This window comes from Tachysurus vachellii, chromosome 12 (genome assembly GCF_030014155.1).
Source record: "Tachysurus vachellii isolate PV-2020 chromosome 12, HZAU_Pvac_v1, whole genome shotgun sequence".
Classification (NCBI taxonomy): domain Eukaryota; kingdom Metazoa; phylum Chordata; class Actinopteri; order Siluriformes; family Bagridae; genus Tachysurus; species Tachysurus vachellii.
This window is the reverse complement of record NC_083471.1, coordinates 3,334,282-3,360,664: the sequence shown is the minus strand read 5'-3', so window position 1 is coordinate 3,360,664 and position 26,383 is coordinate 3,334,282. Positions and strand designations below refer to the sequence as shown.

General features: G+C 39.0%; 2 protein-coding genes across 3 annotated transcripts; one reads left to right on the top strand and one right to left on the bottom strand.

Annotated features, from left to right (window-relative positions):
• Window positions 1–3,714: 3,714 nt before the first annotated feature.
• ccn2a (cellular communication network factor 2a) lies at window positions 3,715–6,513 on the top strand. The gene is made up of 5 exons (XM_060883681.1): window positions 3,715–4,052; window positions 4,261–4,477; window positions 4,586–4,840; window positions 4,963–5,174; window positions 5,319–6,513. Exons 1-5 carry the CDS (start codon window positions 3,999–4,001, stop codon window positions 5,613–5,615), a joined length of 1,035 nt encoding a protein of 344 aa, XP_060739664.1. The 5' UTR covers window positions 3,715–3,998; the 3' UTR covers window positions 5,616–6,513.
• Window positions 6,514–19,813: 13,300 nt separating this feature from the next.
• LOC132855355 (uncharacterized) lies at window positions 19,814–23,332 on the bottom strand. Of its 2 annotated transcripts, XM_060884242.1 has the most exons (7): window positions 23,149–23,331; window positions 22,874–22,911; window positions 22,290–22,320; window positions 22,169–22,191; window positions 22,060–22,081; window positions 21,587–21,967; window positions 19,814–21,429 (listed from the first exon to the last, which is right to left on the bottom strand). In XM_060884242.1, exons 2-7 carry the CDS (start codon window positions 22,899–22,901, stop codon window positions 21,282–21,284), a joined length of 633 nt encoding a protein of 210 aa, XP_060740225.1. In that variant the 5' UTR covers window positions 22,902–22,911; window positions 23,149–23,331; the 3' UTR covers window positions 19,814–21,281. The 2 variants fall into 2 exon arrangements, 1 of the variants encoding a protein (XP_060740225.1); XR_009649314.1 differs by lacking the exon at window positions 22,874–22,911 and having other exon boundaries at window positions 23,149–23,332.
• Between the last annotated feature and the right edge of the window lie 3,051 nt (window positions 23,333–26,383).

Here is a 26,383-nt window from a genome sequence, read left to right as displayed (position 1 = left end):
GATTCAACTACTGTACAGTGACATCATCATGAAAGACATGGGTGGGAAGAAAAATCAAGAGAATGCAAGAACTGGAGTGAATCCTATGAGGAATGTTGTGCTGAATCCCACAGGAATGCAGCCACAAAAAGCTCCTATTGCACAACAACAGTGCTGTAAGGGAAACCTCTGCTTGGGAAAACGTTACCAAACCATACCACAGGATTCCCCTTTTACCATTTAAAGAGCCAGATCACCCAGTGAGACTGGAATGCCACACGATGAAATCTGATTAAGGTGTAAGGTAATCTGTGAAGGTTTCGCTAACTATAGTTGCTTTGCAAATCTGAAATACTGCAAGGCGTTTAGAATAGGAAATGGCGATAAGAATGGGATTCTATCTTGTGGACCAGACAAGAGGCTAACTTCACATGATGATTATGATGCGTCTAACCATGCAATCAACTAAGTCATAGTTTTATCCTGGTCAGAATTGTGTTGGATTTAGTTTGAAGACCAACAGGTGTGAGGTATGAATACATCTTAGATGCGATACCAGTCTATTCGCACACTCTTTCAGACCTGGGGCAATTTAGCAGAGCAGATCTGTCAATTATGTTGTTACGAGGTGGGAGGAAACCTAAGAACATGGAGAAAACCCACACTGACACTCTGCACAGACAGAATCCCAAGGCCCAATGTTTAACCAGGAATACTGGAGCTGTGAAGTGGCAAGATGTGTGTTTTTTGAGATTAAATCTACTTTGTGGCAATGTCAACCGTTAAAAGCACTAAGCAAATACAACTGAATTGACACTTGGCATCACGGTAATGGGAGTTATGGCAATCTCAGTTCATATATCTAATATATCTGACTTGACCGGTTGTGCTGTCACGTTTAGAAACAAACATGGCTTCCACCATGTGCTGGAACATTGAAATTAGGCCCACAATGTAAGGATTCAACCTAAGGACATTGAAAGCTGGCTTATATAAATACTTGCAATGATAACCATATAATTTTCAAATTTTTTTGTTGAGTGCTGAGTGAATTTCCCTCTGAGAAGTATTAGGAAGAATCTCCGAGTTGACATCTTGTAATTGCTTTAATCCCAACCTAAAGTGTGTTCGTTAATCATCAAAGTTTTATACAACCTTCTGAGCCCTAATCACATAAGTAAGCTGGCTTTATATCATTGAAATCTACACAGCAGCACATAACAGAGGCTGGTTGCGTGATTGGGCTAAGCAAGCAAAAGCAGATTAGCTTTCTTCTCAAAGCACAAATGCAAGAACATCTGTTTTATGGTGAAATAATCGAGCTGTGTTTCTGCTGGCCACGAGCCTATGTGTCTGTTTTTTTGTGCCTAGTGCCTATTCCCATGCATTCGTCTAGTTTTTCACATGTGGAACTAATAATGTGCAGAGGTATTTTTAGAGCTAATACAGAAGGATCTGCTAGACAGCTTTTGGGTGCAAGTCACAATTCATTTACTAAACTAATACTTTATGTTTTTTGGCGATCGTTAATGTAATGGATTTGAAGTCGTTTGCCTCTTTGTTGATTTGAGAGAGAATAAGAGAGGGAAGAGAATAAGGAATAAATGTTTAGAAACGCTTCAAATTCTGTTTGACGCCGCTGGTATTTTTGAGTGTTTTTGTAAACTTTTAATTAAGTCCATGGAATTCATTTTTTATATTTTAGCTAGTTTCTGTTCATCAATGCTTGATAAAGAAAGCTGAAATTTTCAGACAGTCAAAACACTAGAGAACGGAACATTCCAGCGTGTCCAAAACAAGAACCGAGTGCTTTGATCTGGTTTTAAAAAAATGACCGGTACCACATAGACGGCATATTTTGGTGGAGGACTGGAAAGTCAATCTGTCAGCTAATGCGTTTACTAAAGTAGGAGCAGGCGAGACAGAAAGAAAATGTGATCCTGGAACCAAATGCCAGCGGAAAATTGCCCCCTGGCAGCATGGAAGTATTTGGGATCTGTTATTTTTGTTCAGAGAACAATAAACCACCTAGAAATTATGACCCAAAAAAAGCCCCCAGCCTCCCATATGTCCCTCTTCCATTGGTAAGGAATGGGAAATATAGCCACATGGCCACATCCCCTTCAAAGTATAATTATACCTACTATCCACATGCCTTTATTTTCCCTGGAGATGGAATCCTTTCCATTACATCATCAAAGATGGACCTCTGACCCATCATAATGATTGTCTTTATCTTTATCTGACAAATTTCATTTTGCCTACGTCATCTTGCTTGTACTCACTTAACTATTTGAGAAGCAACTCATCACAGGACAACTGTTCCTATATGCATACAATGCTTGGCTAAACTCCACATGGGGGTAAATGTGGTTTCTGGAATGCTTATTTAATAATAAACTCCTTGTTGGAGGTAAATCTTGGTCAGCTTTTACCCCACACAATGGATGGAGCACAGATTAAAGTTTAAACACATTGAAGTGAAACAGAGCAGAACATATTTATTCCTGTTCAGGGAGGTTGGAATGTAGGAGCTATGATTGTTAGCAACAATACAGGAAGATGACCAAAGCGCACCTGAGGAACGCCACACACATTGCTGGGTTTATTTTTGCCGGACACTCAGACCACATTGTTAATGATTGGCAGGTTGTTGGGTCACACACGGATATCACGATGAGCCTTGGCATACTACAATTAACCAAAGTGAGTGTGTGTGGGTGTGGGTGTGGTTGCTCAGTGTTTTTGTGCAAGAACTGGCAGCCTTGTGCTCATAAGGAATGAAGGGTTGTTGACAGACTGGGTACATTACCATTCAGCAAGGCCGTTTCCAGATGGAGCTCCTACTGTACTTCATTGGCCAGACCGCAGAGAGAGATCGAAAGAACAAGGGAGGAGGAGGGATAGAGGGAGAGCACAAGAGACAGAGAGCCTGGAGTGAAGATTCCCTTATAAGGCAGGCTTCCTCCAAGACAGCATGCGTGTAGGAAAACCATGTCTGCTGGCATCGTCGGTGCATTCCTGCAGCTCTCGCTCTGAGCTTTTCATTTCCGATTGGCCGCCGTACAAGGGCCAGTGCTCCCTTTCCTAATAGGAGGGGGCCTGGGGTCTTTTTTTTTTGCTTTCAAAATACACAAACGGACAAGTCTAGCCACTTTCCTGCAGCTCTGCATCTCTGTACGTCTAGCGTCTGGATTCACACACCTGCACTGTCTAGTGTACAGGCTTGACTGTAACCAAAAATACTGTGAATAAAGGACCAGATCGAACATTAGAAACAAATTCTAGTGACATGCAGACACAGAGTTAAAGCTTCAGGGCCACCGTCTATATGTAATATTTTACATGGTTACATTCAATGTAAATTATGTCTATATATTTTTGTATGCATTTACTGTATGTCAAAGCCCGTACCTCTAATCTGTTAAATTCATTGTTACTGATTTGACATAGGATTTAGTGCCCATTTTGTGGAGAAATAAAACACACACATACACACACATAAAGAGGGCAGGATAGTGCCAAAGCTGCACTTTTTATTTTGCTATGTGACAGCTCGCTCTCGGTCTCAGACAGCTGGAATGTGGGATGGCAGGGGGTGCGAGTCTTAGGGTGGGGAGGAGTGGAGAAGAGGAGGAGGAGGAGGTGGTGGAGGAGGGCAGGAAACGAGGAAAGTATGCCAGGAATGTCCATGTTTATCCAGAGCTCCATTCAGCCAGTGGCGGCCCACCGCAGCTCGGTGGGTATAAAGGCAGACCCTGCTGCTGCCTTCAACTCAGAACGACTCTGACTTCCCTTAGAGAGAAGTGACGAGGGCTGAGCAGACCAAGCAGCAGCCTACAGAAACTACGCTTTACCTTTTGGTGGAAAGGAGAAGCCTTACCCAAACGAGATCGACTTGATCGGAAGCAAGACAGAGACAGCCATTTGAGAGAAGACTACAGCTCCAGAGAGCCAGACGAAGACTTGAGGGAAAGATTTTGTTATATGCTTTTTTGAATCACAAGACGACAGAGAAAATGTTTTCCGGAATGAGCCTGATTTTTGCACTCTGCTTCACTTTCTTCAGCTGGGTAAGTTTAATTATTTGAATCTATCATGATCTCAGAGTCTAGAGTGGTTCTACAGTCTTACTGAGCAATCAAGAAATCATAATTCTAGTGCTTATAAGTTTAGTAACAACAGTGTGCTTTTTCAGAAAAGAGAAACTTGTTTCACTCTTTATGCTGCTTTTCAATGACTAGAATAAGATTATAACAGTTTGCCTCTTGTTATCTTTAGGCGGCTGCTCAGGAGTGCCCCAGTCAGTGCCAGTGCCCTGGCATGCCCCCACAATGCCCCCCAGGTGACAGCTTAGTCCTGGATGCCTGCGGGTGTTGCCGTGTGTGCGCTAAACAGCTGGGAGAGCTGTGCACTGAGAGAGATGTGTGTGACCCTCACAAAGGCCTGTACTGTGACTACGGCTCTCCAAACAACCGACGCATTGGAGTCTGCACTGGTAAGCTTTCCTTATATTCTTGATGCACCTTGAACTGCAACCTTATTCTTATCTTACTATCATCCTTCACCTCTATGTAGCTGCTAACCATTTTTATGATTTATCCAGCTCGAGAGGGTGCCCCCTGCGTGTTCGGAGGAAATGTGTATCGCAGCGGTGAATCATTCCAGAGCAGCTGCAAGTACCAGTGTACATGCCTGGATGGTGCAGTGGGTTGCGTGCCACTCTGCGGCATGGACGTGCGACTGCCCAGCCCGGATTGCCCCATGCCTCGCAGGGTCAAAGTGCCAGGAAAATGCTGTGAGGAATGGGTATGCGACTCACCCCCCACCACCAACTCCTTCATGGGCTCTTTTCTGCCAGGTGAGGAAAAAGATCTGTTCTCAGAATCTCGAATATGTCCAATATAAATTCATGCAACATTTAAGTACGATATCTAGATGATGTCACAGATTTTGACACAGCCCGTGTTCTTTTTGCTGTAGCTTACAGAGAAGAAGAGACCTATGGCCCAGATCTTTCCATCATGCGTGAGAACTGCCTAGTTCAGACCACTGAATGGAGTGCATGCTCAAAGACGTGCGGCCTTGGCATCTCCACTCGTGTGACCAATGACAATCGCGGGTGTCGTTTGGAGAAGCAGTCTCGCCTCTGCATGGTCCGTCCCTGCGAATCCCACCTGGAGGAGAAAATCAAGGTAGATATCAATGGACCTATTTGTAGCTAAATTCTTAACCAGATCTTACTTTACACAGTATTGTGTCTAAATCCTGCTTCTGTTTACTTTTCCCTGTTTTCATATATGTGTCTAAACCCTACTCTTATTTTGATCCTTTTATAGAAAGGAAAGAAGTGCATTCGTACCCCTCGAGTATCCAAGCCCATGAAGTTTGAGGTTTCCGGCTGCACCACCACCAAGGCTTACCGCCCCAAGTTCTGCGGCGTGTGCACCGATGGTCGCTGCTGCACTCCTCACAGGACCACGACCCTGCCCGTCGAATTCAAGTGCCCTGACGGCCAGGTCATGAAGAAGCAGATGATGTTCATCAAGACGTGTGCATGCCACTACAACTGCCCAAGCGAAAATGACATCTTTGAGTCCCTGTACTACAAGAAGATGTTCGGTGACACGGCATGAACAAGAACAGTGTGAGTTGATCGAAGAAAATTCCGTCCACTTGAACCAGATATCCATCTCATATCACAGAATTGTACTCGTCTTATGTCTTATGTCTTATGTCTAGGTTTGTTTCCTTGTTGTTTTTGTGTGCGTCTTTTCCTGTTGTTTATCGGTATTATCATATCCAATGTGTCATGATGGATGTTCGTGCCTCAAAGTGGGTGGGAATGGATAAAAACAACAAAAAGGTTGTTTGAAGAAAAAAAAAAACGACAAAACATAACTGCACTATAAATTCAGCAACACTACTTGTTGCTGATTATCCTGATTATGGTAATCCCCTCCCCCAAATTGTGGTGGGCGGATCCAAAGAGCGGTGAAAGGTGAGAAGGGCAACAGACTTTAACCTCAGAAGAGAAGCTAGAACGCCTCACCTATGTGAGTGAGAGATAGAGAGTGAGTGAGAGAGAGAGTATGAATGTGCCCTTGTTTGTAGCTAACAGAGCTCTAGCCATGTTTTTACTGAGATGTTAAGACCAGCAGAAGGTGGTTCCTGCAGCACTGAGTGTCAAACTTCGACTAACTGATTCAAAGAGAGTCGGTAATTTGTCAAAAGGAAAAAAAGAAAAACGACTGGACGATTTGCAGCTTCATTCTTTTTTTTTATATATTTTTTTTGAACGCTGTAAATAATGTACATAATTTTTTGTACAGGTTAAATTAATTTAAATTGAAAACCTTTGTCATTGTTAATTGTCTCGCTTCACTTTGTGTGTAATGATAGCTTATTTTTCTCGCTGACGTGACTGTTCTTGTTACAGTTCTTGTATTATTTTATTGAGAAGTGTGACCAAAAAGTTACATGTTTTCAACTTTTTTTGTAGTTTGAAATAAAATGTTATATTTTTTATATAAATCACGAGTCTGGCTGTTTTATATAATAAGTATATATCTGATGTTAACATGTCATTTAACTTTAAACACACCTAAATGATTCAATACAACACTTCTGTTATTCTACACACAAATATGTCACATGACCACAAAACCCTTATTTCACTAGAATATGACACAAGAATCCCCACAAGGTCAATACTGTGAGTGATTCTTACATTAGGTACACACCATATACACATTCACACTATATCAGTGGTCTGAGACTTAGAGGAACTATAAGAAAATTTTTTTACAGGATCCATAAAGCAAACAGACAACACACACACACACACACACACACACGTGAAATGTAAGGAAACATGGACACACACCCCAACCTTTTGAGTGTGTGTAGACTAAGTGCACACTTACTTCATAGCATGTCCAGTCTAAAATGAAATGCAGACACACACACACACACACACACACACACACACACACACATGCACACACATACACACACAAGGCCAACACACAAGTGTGTATGAAGTATAAAGGGGAAGATACAGGGTCACTAGGCTCTAAAACACTAAAATTACTTCTCTCTCACACAGAAGAAAGGTTGTCATTGATCTATTTGCACTAACGAATAAAAATAAATTAATAACATTTTTAATTTTCAATTTTGCCATTCTGTTACTGGTGAACAACAGACGTAAATGATAAGCTGTATATTGTTATACAGTATAATGTTAAACACTAGAGAAAAATGTTCAGTTTGTGTTTTATAGTGCATTTATATACGAATCATTCGTTCATCCTTGTTTAAAATGCCGATGCCTTTCTACGAGTTCCCAAATTGACTATAATTATCTTCCAACTTATTTTAAATAATCTATATGGACTTTTTTTTACATTTCATTTATTAGTTCCAGAGCACCTTAGCAGAAGCTGAATTCTTTCTACTGAATTTCCGTGCACGCTGAAATTTTACTGCCATCTGGTGCACAAATGTACAAGTTCTATTTATTACAGTACATCATTTAGTAATATAAGAAAAACAGCACAGAATATATATTGATGCAGCATGTGATATTAATGTAGTTTTAACAGTCTTTTAACGTTTATAGTAGTGCTTACTTTAGATCAATTAATAGAGACACATTAGCTGGTAATTAAATCTATAATACTGACCATTCAATAAGAAAGTCAATATATCATAAACTCACGATCGACAATGTAGTTGTCTCACTTGACAACTCATGTTTTTTCTCACTTTGTAGCTCAAACTTGAGAAGTGCAGATGATATGACTCTGTATTTGCTACTTCTCTGATCAGACATGAGGAATAGCAGAATTATCTGGAAATATTCCCTGAATAATGAGTTTTAAAACAATATGGCTTCAGGCAATACAGAAGCAATAACACGATACAACAAAATGACATTCAAATCACAATTTAAATTTAGATGAAATGATTATCTTGAAGGGGGGCACGGTGGCTTAGTGGTTAGCACATTCACCTCACACCTCTAGGGTTGGGGGTTCGATTCCCGCCTCCGCCTTGTGTGTGTGGAGTTTGCATGTTCTCCCCGTGCCTCGGGGGTTTCCTCCGGGTACTCCGGTTTCCTCCCCCGGTCCAAAGACATGCATGGTAGGTTGATTGGCATCTCTGGAAAATTGTCCGTAGTGTGTGATTGCGTGAGTGAATGAGAGTGTGTGTGTGTGCCCTGCGATGGGTTGGCACTCAGTCCAGGGTGTATCCTGCCTTGATGCCCGATGACGCCTGAGATAGGCACAGGCTCCCCGTGACCCGAGGTAGTTCGGATAAGTGGTAGAAAATGAATGAATGAATGAATGATTATCTTGAAGGGTGACCTGAAGAAATGACATGCTGGTTGATTTAGAGCGTTCGTTTTAACCGCTAGATTTGATTTAGTTTTTGTCTGTTAAATTTGTTATAGATTTAGTCATTTAGTAATTTTTGGCAAATTAATGTAAATGTTATTTGTAAACAATAAATTTTCCAAAATTGCAGTTTCAAAGATTAAAATCCTACTTAAACTGAACATCAGATGCTTATTGTGCTTCATCCTCATTAAAGTAAATTAATTTAGCTGAATTTCAGTAACATTATGAAGTTTAATTACCTTTTAGTAGAAACATTTTATTAGAAAAATAACATCTGTGTGATCAAACAGGTTGCTGATATAAACTCAGTTATCAAGGGGATTAAGTTTCACCTTTGCCCAGTTGACCAGGTTTGATAGTGTGTTTTGTGTAGGGTTCCTCCAGGTTCTTCAGTTTCCTCCTGCTATCCACAAACATACAGGATTGTAGATTGGCTATCCTAGGTGTGAATGTGTGTTCATGGTTTCATGAAACAGACTGACAACCTGTCTCGTGTCAATACTCCCACCTAGTGTTATGGAATAGACTTTAACTGCATCAATACAGGATCATTGACCACAACATGAACGAATGAACTAATGAACCCATTGTAAGGATGTTCACACTTGCAAGTGTAAATATAACAACAGATTACAGATCAGTGATGTTTACAGTGGATGCATGAGTATGTTAGATTTGCAAATCCAATCAAGTGTACAGTATTGTTTGAGTGGTAAGAGGCTTTGACTGTAAAGTGCAAGATAAGAAAGTATTGTGGTCCCTAAACCAATACAAATCATCAACAGATTATAACAGAAAGGTTCTGAGGTCTCTTCTGCCTAAATAACAGAAAAATATAAATATTAATATATGCTTAAATACTGTAGTGTCCTATGGAAAGATGACAGTGAACTGTCTATGACAAAATAAAACAGAATGCAATGAAATTCAGCGGATTTTGTTGAAAATTTATTTTGCGTATTTATAGAATTTACATAGTATTCAAGAACTGCTGATAGATAGATTTTTCAGACGTGTTTCCAGGTCTTGCAGCGAGTATTGATTCATTGGGTCAGATAGAACCTGCTGGTGTCTTGATAAGCAAAAGCGTTCTGATCCTACGCATAGCCCGGTCTCAGGAATACCTACAAAATAAAATATAAATGAAGAACAACCTTTTTGACTTAAATTATAATTTATACTTATAATTAAATATGCAATTCAAACTCAATTTAAGGTTAGGGTCTTTTAAAAATACACACCATGCTTATAGTCTTCTGCTAGGGTTGTGTTGACGTATATGGCCGAGCAGATGCAACATTCTGTAGAAATGTTTCTGCGATAAGGCTGGAAAGGGATTCCTGGGGTATTATCGTGGAGTATCCATTCGTTGTCTGATAATTTAAACAACATGAACATGTGTTGCCGCTCTTTGTCCCCGAGCAGCAAAATCTCAAGCTCAAATTTCCTATAAACCAGAAGCCATTGTTTGTGAGACACTGATTATCAGTCTGAACAGTTGAACTTTATGCCTGGGGGCATTCAGAAACTATGTTTTTGATAGTATGCTTTAATTTCACCCCATGGTGCTCCTGCCAAATTAATCATCGCAATTTAACATCCTGTCTTAGATAATATGCCTGTAGTCTTAAAGATGTTACCAAATTCAAATACACCATTTATAATACACAGATAATGTGTTCTAAGCATATACAGAAAGTCGTGGGGAAGTCGTGGCCTAATGGTTAGAGAGTTTGACTCCTATCCCTAAGGTTGTGGGTTTGAGTATCGAGCTGGCAATACCACGACTGAGGTGCCCTTGAGCAAGGCACCAAACCCCCCCCAACTGCTCCCCGGGTGCCGCAGCATAAATGGCTGCCCACTGCTCCGCGTGTGTGTTCACGGTGTGTGTGTGTTCACTGCTGTGTGTGTGCACTTTGGATGGGTTAAATGAGAACGAATTCTGAGTATGGGTCACCGTACTTAGCTGTATGTCATTTCATTTCACTTTACATGTACAAACTGGATACGACAGAAATGCTTTTCTGTGTTTTAGCAGTACTGTAACTGTTCTAATAGTCATGCCAATAACAGTCATTTAGTTAAATGTCTTCATGTCTTATCTCCATCCTGTGGCCCATATCGTATAAAGTATCATACAAATTAAATTATTGTTTCTCTGATTGCTTGGGGAAGAAAAGCCAGAAAAATTATATGGAATAAGAATGTCGTGGAAAAGGTAATTTATTTCAGTTATTCGATAATTATAAATTCAGTACACACAGACTGAAGTAGTTTAAGTCTTTGGTAATTTTATTTGTGATGATTTTGGCTAAAATTTAACAAAAACCCACCAATTTACTATCTCAAAAAATGTGAATACTTCATAAGTCCAATAAAAACATTTTTAGTAAATTATTGGCCTTCTGGAAAGTATGTTAATTTACTGTATATGTACTCAGTACTTGGTAGGGGCTCCTTTTGCTTTAATTTGCAAAATGTGGCTTAATGTGGCTTACGCTCCTTGTGGAGCTTGCCAATGATTGTCTTCTGGACAACTGTCAGATCAGCAGTCTTCTCCATAATTGTGTAGCCTAGTGAACCAAATCGAGAGACCAATTTGATGGCTAAGGAAAATTTTGCAGGTGTTTTGAGTTGATTATCTGACTGGCATGTCACCATATTCTAATTTTATGAGAGTGAATTTTTGTTAAATGTGAGACAAAATCATCATGATTAAAAGTACCAAAGACTTAAACTACTTCAGTCTGTGTGTACTGAATTTATTTAATACACAAGTTTTACTATTCGAGTTAAATTGCTGAAATAAATTAACTTTGCCACGACGTTCTAATTTATTGAGATGCACCAGAATGCAAAACCTTACAATGATTTGTGCAAACCTAATTCATAGTGATGGAGAATGTATTGTACACAAGCTTTAATGTTTACCTTCACCAGATTTCTAATCAAGCACACATGCCATCAATCAAGCCCAGCATTATATAAGGCTTCACTATATAAAGAACTCACAATGTGAAGTATTGCTCATTCTGTCATTACTTGACTTGATTTGACTTGACTTGACTTCACATGGCATAACCATACCAAGCTGTTTATTTTGTTTGTTGCTGTTTTTTTTTTTTTTTATCTTGTTTTGCTACCTGTTTTTTTTTTTCTCTGAGATTGTGGTTTATAGTTTGCTTGACATTTTCCTGTTTGTTTGTGCTTGATATTTTGGATTTGTTTACCATCCAAACCTTGATGTCTCCGGGATAATACTGGGAGCTATCCTATAATAGCCCACTGCTTTTTTCTCAAATAAGTTATTTTTCTCACTATCTAAGCAAAACTGTGACACTGGAAACAGGGAACTACTGATTTGCTGGCACTGGAGAAATGGCATCACTAGCTAGAGTGGTAAACTTATCTTTTGACCAAACTACCATAAAAATTTTGAGAATTTCAAGAATGGCTTAACGCTCCAAAGCCTGCTGGGCCCTGTTCTTTGCCTGCTTCAACTTCACCCACTCTTAGAGGAAACCTGATTCACTGTCTACACTCTATGTGGCTAGCCCAAGAAAAGGAAGTGAAGAGCGCAATTGTTCCCTCTTCTTTTTAGTCACTTAGGACATTGACCAGAAGACAGCATGCACATCAACACAGAAAATTCTCAATTTAGGCTCAACAAACTCATCACTCGGACACACATTCCCATAGCCACAGGCCCTCACAGAATTATTCCAGGTCCTCACAGAAGTATTGTTATATACACTGAACAAAATTATAAACGTAACACTTTTGTTTTTGCCCCCATTTTTCATGAACTGAACTCAAAGTGCTCACTAACACAGATTTAGACAGATTTGTGAACCAATATTTGAGAGAAATGGGCCTTTTTTGGACATAGAAAAAGTCTTAGATCTTTGAGTTCCTCTCATGAAAAATGGGGGCAAAAACAAAAGTTGTTTTGATAATTTTGTTCAGTGATTTTGGTTATATTATACTGGTGACCCAACATTAGTATGTCAAAGCATAAATCAGAAGTCTGGTCTAACTTCATGGAACAAATGGTTTTATGGTGAGTCTAACCCATGGACTGACTGACAGTTGGATAGAGCCAACCAAGAAATTGGTCCTTTACACATTGGGTTATATATTTCAAGTTAATCCCTTTCCAATATCTGCTTGTTTACATGCCTCCTTTTGTTCCTTTAACCCAAACCCAACCAATTCACCACAGTCTATAAATAGTTTAAAATTGGCAAACAAGCAGAGAACAGGAGGCACTAACCAATAAGGAGAACCCTCAAGGCTGTAAATAATTAAATCCTAGATACATTAATCTGTAAAAGATGCTAAATCAAATAAACCAGTTCATGCACTAGCACTTTTGTATACACATGTGGGCAAAACTGTTTGTACAATTTCAATAAAGAAAGAAAATCCCTCAATAATCCACTGGGAACTGACAAAAGTAATAATAAATTTAAAAATAAAAATACTGAATATTAACTAAGGAAACTCAGACATTGTTTTTGAATTGTGGTTCAACAGAATCATCAGAGCTGTCTCAGGAGATTAGAAGGAAAATTATAGTCAAGCATGTTAAAGGTAACTTCTGTAAGACCATGTCCAAGCAGCTTGATCTTCCTAGGACTACAGTTGCACATATTATTTAGTTTAAGGTACATAATACTGTAGTCAATCTACATGGATGTTGCTAAAAGAGGAAAATTGATGGCCAGATCAATTAAAAAGACAGATAATATGGCCAAAGTAACCAAAGAGCCCAGATGTAACATCCCAATCAGCGACACCCCAACACGATCAGCTATGCCATTATCAGCCGACTGCACAAGCCTAGGCTGCTCCCTTCTTCCTCCGACACGAGGTGAATCAGTGTGCATGGCACTTACTAAAAAAAAAGATGGCCAGGATGTACAGTGTCTCACAGAAGTGAGTACACCCTCACGTTTTTGTAAATATTTTATTATATCTTCTCATGTGACATCACTGAAGAAATGACACTTTGCTACAATGTAAAGTAGTGAGTGTGCAGCTTGTATAACAGTTTAAATTTGCTGTTCCCTCCAAAACTCAACACACAGCCATTAATGTCTAAACCGCTGGCCACAAAAGTGAGTACACCCCTAAGTGAAAATGTCCAAATTGGGCGCAATTAGCCATTTACTCTCCCCGGTGACATGTGACTCGTTAGTGTTACAAGGTCTCATGTGTGAATGGGGAGCAGGTGTGTTAAATTTGGTGTTATTGCTCTCACTCTCTCATAATGGTCACTGGAAGTTCAACATGGCACCTCATGGCAAAGAACTCTCTGAGGATCTGAAAAAAAGAATTGTTGCTTTACATTTATTATAGTGTAGGCTATAAGAAGATTGCCAAGACCCTGAAACTGAGCTTCAGCACGGTGGCCAAGACCATACTGTGGTTTAACAGGACAGGTTCCACTCAGAACAGGCCTCGCTAGGGTCAACTAAAGAACTTGAGTGCACGTGGTCAGCGTTATATCCAGAGGTTGTGTTTGGGAAATAAACGGATGAATGCTACCAGCATTGCTGCAGAGGTTGGAGGGTTGGGTGTAAGAATGTCAGTGCTCAGACCATACGCCACAAACTGCATTAAATTGGTGTGCATAGCTGTCATCCCAGAGGAAAGCCTCTTCTAAAGATGATGCACAAGAAAACCTGCAAACAGTTTGCTGAAGACAAGCAGACTAAGGACTTGGATTACTGGAACAATGTCCTGTGGTCTGACGAGATTAAGATAAACTTATTTGGTTCAGATGGTGTCAAGCATGTGTGGCGGCAACCAGGTGAGGCGTACAAAGACAAGTGTGTCTTGCCTACAGTCGAGAATGCTGGTGGGGGTGGTCTGGGGCTGCATGAGTGCTGCCGGCACTGGAGAGCTACAGTTCATTGAGGGAACAATGGATGCCAACATGTACTGTGACATACTGAAGCAGAATATGATCCCCTCCTTTCGGAGACTGGGCCGCAGGTCAGTATTCCAACATGATAACGGCCCCAAACACACCTCCAAGATGACCACTGCCTTGCTAAAGAAGCTAATGGCAAAGGTGATGGACTCCAGACCTAAACCCTTTTGAGCATATGTAGAGCATCTTCAAATGGAAGGTGGAGGAGTGCAAAGTCTTTAACATTTACCAGCTCTGTGATGTCATCATGGAGGAGCGGAAGACGACTCCAGTGGCAACCTGTGATGCTCTGGTGAACTCCATGCCCAAGTGGGTTAAGACAGTGCTGGAAAATAATGGTGGCCACACAAAATATTGACACTTTGGGCCCAATTTGGACATTTTCACTTAGGGGTTACTCACTTTTGTGGCCAGCGGTTTATTAATGGTTGCGGTTGAGTTATTTTGAGGGGACAGCAAATTTACACTTTTATACAAGCTGTACACTCACTACTTTACATTGTAGCAAAGTGTCATTTCGTCAGTGTTTTCACATAAAAAGAAATAATAAAATATTTACAAAAATGTGAGGGGTGTACTTACTTCTGTGAGATACTGTATCTATGCCAAATATTCCATAGAAGTCCGTACTATAGCCATGCAAAGTGGATGAAATGATGCATCTCTTCTGGGCGTATTTTGGGAAGGACTCCACCACGCCCTACAGACTGAACTAGCCTGCCATGTTACCAACAACCCCCTGTCCCAGTACATTTCCATGGCCATTCATCTTTACAATTTACTACGCCAGCAACACCTTGACCACCGCACACGCAAACTTCACGTGACTGCACCATTGACCTGCTGCCCAATGTTATGCCACCTAAAATCTGAATATACCCCCATCTGCTCTTGAGATTAGAGCCATGGAGCAATACATAGAGGAAACCCTGGTGACAGGATATATCCACGCTCCATATCCCCTGCGGCCACAAGATTTTTCTTTGTTGTGGACTGGGAGGGATATGGCCTCAAGGAGCAATCCTGGGTAAATTCCATGGACAACTTGGACCCAGCTCTCATTGAAGTGTTTCACTGACTCCCAACAAACCAGCTCTACGACCTCAAAGTCTTCTAAACCGTAGAACACCCAGAGGTATTCCTGGGGGGGGTGGGGGGTGTTATGTAACATCCCAATCAACAATGCCCCCAACAGGCCACCAGAGAGAACCCTCACCTGAATTGTAAGACTTCTGGGTCAAAGTCACTTCTGGGTTCCACATAGATATAAAAGTGACGGGTACACTATGCTCCACATGAAGTGCTGTTCCTTGTGACTTACCAAGCCTTGCTATTCTGTTTCTGTTTAATTCTATGTGACCTTGCTTTGTTTATCATTTTTTAGTTTTCTGGTTTTGTGATTCTGAATTGTTCCACCTGTTCGTTTTCTGAATCTATTGTATTGGATTTGTTTGCTGAGCAATAAATCTGCACATGGATTCTACTTCTGATGTGTCTGGGAATTCATTACACAACAAAAACTTCCAAAGAGATTGGAGGTGAACTCCAAGGTCAAGGTACATCAGTGTCAGATCGCGACATCCAGTGCTGTTTTAGCCAAAGTGGACGTAATGGAAGAGGACCAGAAAGGACTCCATTGCTGAAAACAAATGATAAAAAAACGATTCTGGGCTTTTTCAAAATGCATATTGACAAGCCACAAAGATTCTGGGAGAATGTCCTTTGGACAGATGAGACAAAACATCAAGCATCGCGTTAGTTCTGGCAGGCTACGTCGTCAAGCGTGCATCAGCTGTTAATCAGCTGTCCATGACACACACCAATCCGGTTACGACATCCATATTACCCGACCATTTAAATTCCCTTTCATTGAGCCGCTTTCTAGTGCGTCACTGCTGCTGCGACTTAAACTCCTTCGATGCTGCTGCACGATTTAAACTCTATTATACTCCATATATTCGAGCTGAAAGGAAAGTCTGAATATGCTATAAACTTACAGTTAATCGATATGGCGTGCTTGTTCGCGTATACATTAACAGTGTGTTTTGAGTCAGAAGTGACCTTAGGGCTGGCGTGTCGTACATTCTGTTATGCTATGCTACGTTATGCTATGCTACGCTACATTATGCTACGCTACGCTATGTTATGTTATCCTAGGTGTTATTAACATATGTTATGTTACGCTATGTTATAAGATAAGATATACCTTTATTTGTCCCACAATGGGGAAAATTCTCTGTTACAGCAGCAAAGAGAGAGAAATATTGCACACAGGCACGTTTTCCAAAAAAAAAAAATATTTTTTTTTGCACGTGTTGTGAAAATATTCGTTATCGTTATTGCGTTAAACAGTAATCCAACATGTAATTACGGTGACTGGTTCACCGGAGCGTCTTTGATTGTAAATTACGCTTGCTAGGTTATGCAATGCCTTGCTATGCTATGTCGTTACGTTATGTTATGCTACGTTACGCTATGCTGCGTTACGCTATGCTACGTCATGCTAGGCTATGAGACAGAGCAGAGAACACAAACCCATCACCATCGACAAGACACCTGCAGAGTTGGCGAGCAGCTTTAAGTTCTCAGCGATAACATCAGCGAAGATCTCACCTGGACCTACACACTGACGCAGTGCTGAAGAAGGCACATCAACGCCTCTTCTTCCCAAGACGGCTAGGAAGATAGGAATGAGCCCCAGCATTCCCAGAACATTCTACACCTGCACTATAGAGAGCATCCTGACGGGCTGCATCAGTGCAGGTTTGGAAACAGCACCGGTGGCAACTGTAAAGCTCCAAAAAGGGGTGCGCGTACTGCCAGCCACATCGTTGGAAGTGAGCTTCCCTCCCTCCTGGTCATCTGCACCAGGTGGGGTTTAGGAAAGCCTGGAGGATCATCAATGACTCCACACACCCACCCCTCAGACTGCTTCTACTTCCGTAGGGAAGACGTCACTGCAGCATCCGATCCCACACTAGCCGACTGAGGGATAGCATCAGTCTAATTAACACTCAAAACTAATACAACCTACAGCATACCTCCACAATATGGTATACCACACACTGCACTTTAACTTCAACATTCTATCTCATCGTGATCTGTCATTCCTCGACGTGTGCTAGATCAAGCTTCGAGAGTCTTCTACAGGGCGCTTGCTTCCCCTACCTATTATCGCTATAGCTTAGTGTATATACAACATGCTTGTTGCATATTGCTGCTGCAGGGGCGTATTATGCCTCCCCTTTACGCTGCACACTTGGCCTCAACTTACTACAGCAACATGCTTGTTTTGAATATGCCTCCATCTGCTCAACCCAGGGTGATGCTTCCCCCGATAGTTGATTAGCCCTGGATGTACTAGCTTTCAAAAGTATGTTCGAACATCTAGCTTCATGAGCAACCTGAGTCTTCTACAGGGCGCATGCTTCCCCTACCTATTATCGTTATAGCTTAGCGTATATACAACATATTTGTTGCATATTGCTGCCCGAAGGGGTGTATTACGCTTCCCCCAATTATGCTTGTCGCAGATACGCCGCCTTCTGCTCAGCCCAGAATGATGCTTCCCCTGATTATTGACTAGCCCCGGATGTACTAGAGTCTTCTACAGGGCGCATGTTTCCCCTACCTGTTATCACTAGCTTAGTGTGTTTACAACATGCCGTCGTCATATTACTGCTGCGGGGTGTATTCTGCTCCCCCGTTATGCTGCACACCCGGCCTCAACTTCTACAGCAACAAGCTTGTCTCAAATATTCCACCATCCGCTCAGCCAGGGTGATGCTTCCCCTGATTGTTGATTAGCACCGGACGTACTAGCTTTCAAAAGCGTGTTCAAATACCAAGCTTCATGAGTAACCAGAGTCTTCTACAGGGCGCACACTCCCCTACCTGTTCCCACTATAGCTAGTGTATATTCAACATGCATGTCGTTATATCGCTGCCGCAGGGGCATATTATGCCTCCCCTCTACGATTCACACTCGGCTCAACAGACTACAGCTACATGCTCTTTGCTAATATGTCGCCATTCACTCAGCCAGGGTGACCTTCCCCTGATCTAAGCTAGCTGGATGTACTAGCTTTCATACTGCAACATCGTTTTCTTTCCTCTGGATGTTGAATTCAAGCCACATGAGAGACCAGAGTTCCTATAGGACGCATGCTCCCCTACCACTAATATTTAGAGGATATACAACATGCTTGTTTATCACTAATATTTAGAGGATCACTAATATTTAGTTTATCACTAATATTTAGAGGATATACAACATGCTTGTTTATATCGCTGCCGTAGGGGTGCATTATGCTTCCCCCTTTGCCTCTCACTTCACCTTAACTGACTACAGCAACGTGCTCGTCGCAAATATGCCAACATTTGCTCAGCCCAGGATGTCACTCCTCCGATCCAAGACTGGCTAAGAACAAAACATTGTATTATTCAAGTAATTTGTTCAAAAGTAATTTTACAAGTTACCTTCTGTGAGCCCTGATGTAAATCGTATTGATCATCTGTGAAAAGAGATGAAACATGCAATCTGGAGAAGACACCCTTTAAACCTAAGACTGCTGGAGCAATTTACTTATGATGATTTGGCCAAAATACCTGTTTGAAAAGAGATTGCCTCAAAAGGATGTGCAACAAAATATTAAGTTAATGGTACCATAATTTTTGTCAAGGCCAGGTTCATTAGTTTTTTTAAATGTTTCCTTTAAACCACAATTCAAAAGCAATGTCTGGATTTTATTAGTCAATTTTCAATCAATTTTTATTAATTATTTTTTTTTTGTCAGTTTCAAGTATTTCACTGACCATGGGTTAGGGTTAGTGACAAATTTTGTCCATGTGTGTAGCAGTGTATGCCACCAAAGAAATTCTCTGGAATGAGCTTTTTTGGGGATTTATGGTTAGAGTTAACAAACTCCATTTTCCAGAATACGATACAGCCTACAAACACTACTGTACTATCCCAGGACTACACTTCACAAAAACATGAACATTCACATTCACAGTTACTGGACTTGTAATCACACACCTTTTGGCAATCACATCTAGCATTATATAAATGACAAATCTAAATATAGATACAATGTAGTAAACAAATACAGACAGTGACACAACATTACACCTCAAGTCTACAGTACATACATCCTTTACTTGCTTGTTATGATTAATCCTTAAAAAAAATTAATCAGATGATATCAATAATAATAATAATAATAATAATAATAATAATAATAATAATAATAATAATAGTAATAATAATAATAATAATAATAATAATAATAATAATAATAGTAGTAATAATAATAATAATAATAATAATAATAACTATTATTAAATTATCCCTATAAATAATTACAAATTAATCGATAATTAATCAATATAAATTATCAATGAGAAGACAAAGAGAAAAAATGAAAACACGAAGTTTTTTTTGTTTTGTTTTTTGTTCTTTTGTTTTGTTTTTCTGTTTTTTTTTGTGGGTTTTTTCTGTTTTTTTTTTTTTTTTTTTAAATGTTTCTGAACTTTATTGTCATTCATACCACACACATACCACACGTCATTCATATACACACAGTATACAATATAGCTAAATAGCATTTGCTAATGGCAGCAAATGAATTAACAGGCTTGTACACAATACAGTAGCACAAGACAATAAATACACCTGAAAAGTATAAAATCATTATAATGAGGATAACAAATCTGTTAAAACTACAAGACAACAGACCCTTTAAGAACCAAATGTGAAACATACAGTGCATAAAATAATTTGCACTTCAGTGAATTTGGTAGTGTTAAACTTCTTGTTACAAAATATCCAAATGTGCAGAAAGGTAGATTTAGTGTTTTGCTGATCAGGGAATTAGACTGGCCTTCTTTGTGTAGATGACACTAGACTTAATTGCCTTCACTGATGATCAGGTGCCGTGACAGAGTAAAACACCTGGTGTAAAGTGTCCAAGTACTTTCTGGGACCACTAGATGTCAATGTGGTGACTATTGATTAAAGTGGCTGGTGCATGATGACAGGGTTTAAATACTGATGGCGGTGCATAGGAGACAGTTGAGGATCTTGTGGAAAGAATGTGCTTGTGAAAAGAACATTTTCTCTGATTTGGAGGACCTGGTCTGGGTGCATTCTGGCAAATGCCAAATGAAAGAAGAGTTAATGGGAGCAGAATGATGAGTCGAGAGCTATGTTGGTGAGTGTACAATGGCATTGCTGGTCCTGTAGTTGATGTTTTGTATTGGTGGTGGAATGAGACCTATCATGTTCTCTGATGTATTCACTATCCACCACAGGGGAGGGGGAGCTAGGGCGTACATTCTCTAGGACATTTATTACATTCAATAACATTCTTTCAAACTCACACATACACACACTCACAAAAGTTGACCTTTTTTTTTTAACAGTTCATTTGCAACAGTTCCACAAATAAAATCCAACTAATGAACTGTATACTATTAAAGTTTGAATGTGAGTTGTATCTGTTGCTGCTTCTAGTTATTTAGTAATTAATAAGTAATAGATAGATAGATAGATAGATAGATAGATAGATAGATAGATAGATAGATAGATAGATAGATAGATAGATAGATAGATAGACAGATAGATAGATAGATAGATAATCATTATTGCCACATACAAGTACTGAAATACCATTTTCCAATGCTTACAGTGCAACATTAGAGATAGTGACAGTACAGTATATCACAACATGTAGTGCAAAAATAAACACTACTGTAGAATATAGTTGTAGAATGAATACAATTACAATAAAAACATGACACAATACATACAACATACAGCACATAATCTTTTTTCTATTGTGGAGCATCCATGGAAATGAATGTTATCACTCATAGCAGCTATAAACAGTCTTTCTATGACCTTTTCAAGTCAACATTTTCTGAAATGCCCCCAGGCCCACAGCATATGATTTTTTGGTTTACCTTTGGTTGTCATCTATAACAGTTAGTGGCAGATGGATCATGCAGGGATCGTAACGTGGATTGTAGACGTCTCGATGCACCATAAGAAAAGATGGCTCTGATATGTCACCAAAAGCCCTCAGATCACCAAATGACCGAAATTTACTGTCAAGACAAAGATAAAGTAGAACAGGCATAATACTTTAGATCAATTTTAAACTATTTGTGACACCATTTAAGGGCGTTTTATTTTCTGCAACCACATCCAGTAAAATAATATGGCTATGGATTAGTAATGTAATACAATTATTTATGCACTCACCTCAATGTTTTTTCATATATGGGATGGTTCTCAGGGGTTTCCTGGTGATAATCAACTTTAGCACACACCAGTTTATCAATGATTGGGAAATGGTCTTTTATATTACTGAAACAGTTGAGGTTATTAGAATTGTCTCCACAAAGGCCTCTAATCCAAAGAGCTCTTGCATCATTATACCTTTCTGAATTTAATGTTTTCAGAAGGACTCTAAAAAAGGGATCTGATCTTAGAAGAGCCGTTATATGTAAATATTTGATGAAAAGAATATGAAATGAAGCCAGTATTGTGTCTGGGACACAAGTGTTGATATACTGGTCCACAGCCTCTTTCATGTAGGAACCCTGAGATCCAAGGATCAACAAATTGAAGATTGTCGTTGGCCTGAAACAGATGCAAACAGTCAAGAGAGAATATTAATAAAAATATGTTTAAAACTTTTTTATATGTAATGATCATAATCTTTAAACACTTACTGTGTAGGCTTCCATTCTGTACCTACAGATTACAGAAATAGTAAATATTTATTGAAAATAAAAATCATCAACATTAATATTGCTAAATGAACATAAATGGATGTCTTACCATCTGAGTACTGTAGGCGCCTCCTGTTAAGTAGAAGAAATATTGAGAAGCATGATGTGATGACGTGTGCTTCATAACTAAACAATTAGTGCAGTGAATCAATAAGGTTTACATTTTTTACCTTTTATTTGGTCGACTGTTTATGAATGAGGCTTAAAAAATAGAAAAAGGAATGTGTGTAAATGAATGGAACTGAACAGTGCAACTGAATTGATAAAAACATGTATAGCACAAACAAATGCTAAATGCTACCTAAGCAGGGATTCTGCAGGTTTCAGTTATTAAATTTAATACTATTACCGTGAACTTTTACTATATTAAGACCACATTTGCCACACCACATATATAAACTCACATTTGTAACAACTTTAGAGTGGAAAAAAATAAAAAATTTAAATTCTGTAGACTACAATGGTATAGTGAGCATCCAGTAGGTGGCAGTAACACATAAATTACTGATTTAGACAGCAAAAAAAAAACGTTGATTTCCATAATTACTAATCTACATTAAACACTGTGAATCTGAATTTGACTAAACCCACAGAATATATATTTCTTAAAATCTCATTAAAACATTTCCTGATACTATATTAACCAATATTATATATCATTTCTGTGCCAGTAAAAAAGTTTATGGATAAAACCGGAATAAACCAGATTCAAAAGCGGGGTACATGTTTGAGCATGTCATAAGGTTTAGATTACCTTTTCTTTTCATTGCTCTTCTTTCCATTTCCTTTGGGCTGAGGCCAAATTGATTTGACAAAAATATTTTAGTAAAGAATCAGTTTTACAAGAAAAATGCTCAAAAATGTAGCTTACGGTACAAAACAATGAAGTATTTCAATGAGGAATGAAACAATGAGGAAGTGTGAACACTGAAAGTACTCTGATTTATGTGCATTGCTTAAAAATATTGTTAAAACCAAATTAAACTGAAGGGTGTTAATATTTAGAGATTATGTGAAGTTTTACCTTACCTTAAACTTAGCCTTTATTAAAGTAAAAATTTAAGTTCAAGTTTTCTTCTCTCAGCTCGTAAGATGAATGCCAGTCCAAATGCCAACACAAAATGGTGGAACTTGCGCACGCACCACCTTAAGTAAACTTGGTACACGTCATTCTGAAACAGGAAATTGCGTCAAACTCTGCTTTTTCAAAGATGCTAACGTGTTGAGACTAGACTAGTAATTACAGTTTTATAAGTCCGACTTGGAGATTATTCAAACTCTGGAGTCTACCAAGAGTCAGCAATCCAACCAGTGGAAACAAATTGAGCTTTATAGTGTTTAGAGACTCTAATTTTTACTACCCTTGGTGGTTCAGGGAATTAAAACACATCCCAAACCCAAACCGAGAATAAAACACAACACATACCAGCTTTATATTCTTCTAACTGGGTTATGTTGACATATACCGCCAAACAAATCATGTAGTTTATAAAATGGTCAGGATCAAAGGGCTGAAATGATGGCGTATTTTGGATCATTGTCATATAAATGCCATTCATTTTCAGAGGACTGGAAGCACATAGTCATGTGCTTATCTTTACCTATCAGCAAAAAAATTAGGGCAAAATTCCTAAAAGAAAGATAAATACACTGGTCAGGTGACATGTCGGGTAAAAAGAGAAAAATCTTGACTTTCAAACTTCTATGTAACATCTCCTATGTTTTGCTATGTAAAATAATTCAAACCATACTTATTCATGGTTTGAATTAAACTCATTCAATCCAAGTGGTCAAATAAACAGCCTTATTTTTTGGGCATGTAGAATTTTGTACTTTAAAAGAATCATTTATGACATACACATGGTTTGTAAAACTGCAATTAAGAAGAGTTACAAACCCCTGAAATTTATAATGTGTGCTATTGGCAAAAAACCCACTTGAGACCGCTTTCGGATCGCTTCGAACAGTAATAGCAACAAACTTCAGACCAGGGTCTACGAAATATCCAATTTTGGTGCATGTGGCTTGAAAGCCCTAGGAGAAGTAGCAATTAATACATTTTCAAAACAGAATGTTGGCTTCTACATGCCAACATAACAAGGAACCCATGAGTTATAAAGTAAAAAGAATAAATTGCACAATTGAAATAATTCAATTCAATTCAATTCAATTTATTTGTTTAGCGCTTGTAACAATTTTTAACATTACTGCACTCGTAGGCGATAGACCAGTGTATCGTACCACATATACCACTGCGAAATTTTCCACTTTCCACTGCAAAATATCTCTTTCGTCCATCGTAAGATTATATGATTGAAAATTCTTAAATGTTCGAAAGCTATCGTAACTAGCTTTATTTAAATAGATTCACAGCCACTGCTGCATATCATTTCAATGCCTGGTTCATCCAGGTGGTCAGATATTGCGGAAATATCTAGCGGGTTTGAATAATAAGGCCTTGGTCCCAGTCCTTGTCCAGTCTCAGGAATGGCTACAGGGAAAGTGTACAGCTCTGGATCACCCAGGGAACTTCTTGTACCTAAATCGAAAGGCATTGCTCCTGCTCCAGTCTCAGCAATGCCTGCAGTGAGAAATAAAGAAAAAGGGTGTCACTGTAGTGTATAGGTGAAAGTACTCATTATGTAACTAGCAGCAGCAGGAGAAATCACCTGTTTAGGTTCTTGTGTGTTATTCATGAAGTGATGTATGATACATTATTTAAAATAAAGGCCACTTACATTTTAGGAACCTATATACAACTTTAGTACTTAAGTCTGCAATTCCTAAACAAAATGAACATTTTGGGAATAGAGAAGAGAGAGATCACTGTCAATAATAGAAGCCTCCAACTTTGGAGGATTGGTCATATTTTTTATCTCCATCTAGGCTGAGAAATATACAAGCTGAGAAGAGGAAATGAATGATGTTTGTATGATCACAAAATTGATTTTTTTTTTTTACAAAATTACTGCATCAAACATCACTTTATGATTTTGTGGTCAGATTTCAGCTGTGGTCAGATTTGAAGTTATTCTCACTACCTTCAGTGGTTAAGAACAGTGGAAACAATTACACAGCAAAAAGTGAAAACTCATACCAAATTGTGTTAGGTTGATGTATCCAGCCATGCAAATGTCATAATCATTAATCTTGTCCAAGTGAAAATTCTGGAAAGAAGGTTTTGTTTGATCGTTGTCGTAGAGCTTCCAGTTGTTTCTGGAGAATCTAAAACACATGGTCATGTGCTCGTTTTTGTTAAGCAGCAAAAACTGCAGCTGAAAGATTCTAAAAGAAAGATAAATATAATGTTCAAGGGACACAGAGCTTCACAGGGAGAAAGAAGAAAAGTTCAGCTTTCACACATTTCTAGACTTACATTTTCTTCTTATCATCAATGTAAAAAATTGGTACCAGTACCCGAGAATTAGTGCTGGATCTGCTGGATCTCCCAAAGCCTTGATGTAGCCGAACATTTTAAACTGGCTGCCAAGACAAACACTGAGTTACACAGGAAATGGATGTAATCTTGCTTCTTACATATTAACTACTCTATTAAAATAAGCTAGATAATGAATTCTATGCATCACGTTATATATATTTATTCCTTGTAATGAGAGCGAACATTACTCGAAGTTACTTACCTGAATATTTCTTCATGGATCCGACTCTCACTTGGGATCCTTACGTTAAAAATCATTTCAGCACATACAAGTTTATCGATCAACAGGAAATTGTCATGGACAGTGCCACAAAATTCCATTATGTGAACCGTTTGAGAAATTTTGCTTTCGTTTGACCGTTTGAGCTGCTGCTCACTAACGATTCTAGCCTCATTGTAATTTTCACGTTTCAGTAAAGATATAAGACGGTTGAATAACTTGTCTGACTTAAAAACATCTTCGACGTTTGGAAATATAATAGACGTAATGTGAATCGCAGCCAAATGTGAGTCGATAGCGCATGTTTTTGGTTATAGTAAAGTATTTTCCTTTATGTAGGAGAACCCCCTTTCGGTCATCAGCCTCCTCAAATTAGGCAACCTGAAAGAAAGTAATAAATGAAAATAATCAGGTAATATATTTTTTAACATAACATTTAAAAACCTGCACTATAAAGAAATAAACCTGACTATAGCATGTTGCTTAACTAGTATAATAACTAGCGAACTGGAGCTTTCTTCACAGATCATGCTTACTACTGTAGGTACGTTAGCTAGCAAGCTAGACTAGACTAGCATTCTAGAACATTCTTACAAACACTGAGC

Bases quoted from the DNA above. Each gene is read 5' to 3' on its own strand.
- ccn2a (XM_060883681.1), top strand. From the start codon at position 3,999: ATGTTTTCCGGAATGAGCCTGATTTTTGCACTCTGCTTCACTTTCTTC. The intron at 4,478-4,585 runs GTAAGCTTTCCT...TGATTTATCCAG, and splicing joins ACGCATTGGAGTCTGCACTG to CTCGAGAGGGTGCCCCCTGC. The intron at 5,175-5,318 runs GTAGATATCAAT...ATCCTTTTATAG, and splicing joins ACCTGGAGGAGAAAATCAAG to AAAGGAAAGAAGTGCATTCG.
- LOC132855355 (XM_060884242.1), bottom strand. From the start codon at position 22,901: ATGGAAAGAAGAGCAATGAAAAGAAAAG. The intron at 22,321-22,873 runs GTAATCTAAACC...CTATTTTTTAAG, and splicing joins AAGAGCAATGAAAAGAAAAG to CCTCATTCATAAACAGTCGA. The intron at 22,082-22,168 runs GTAAGACATCCA...TGTAATCTGTAG, and splicing joins GCGCCTACAGTACTCAGATG to GTACAGAATGGAAGCCTACA.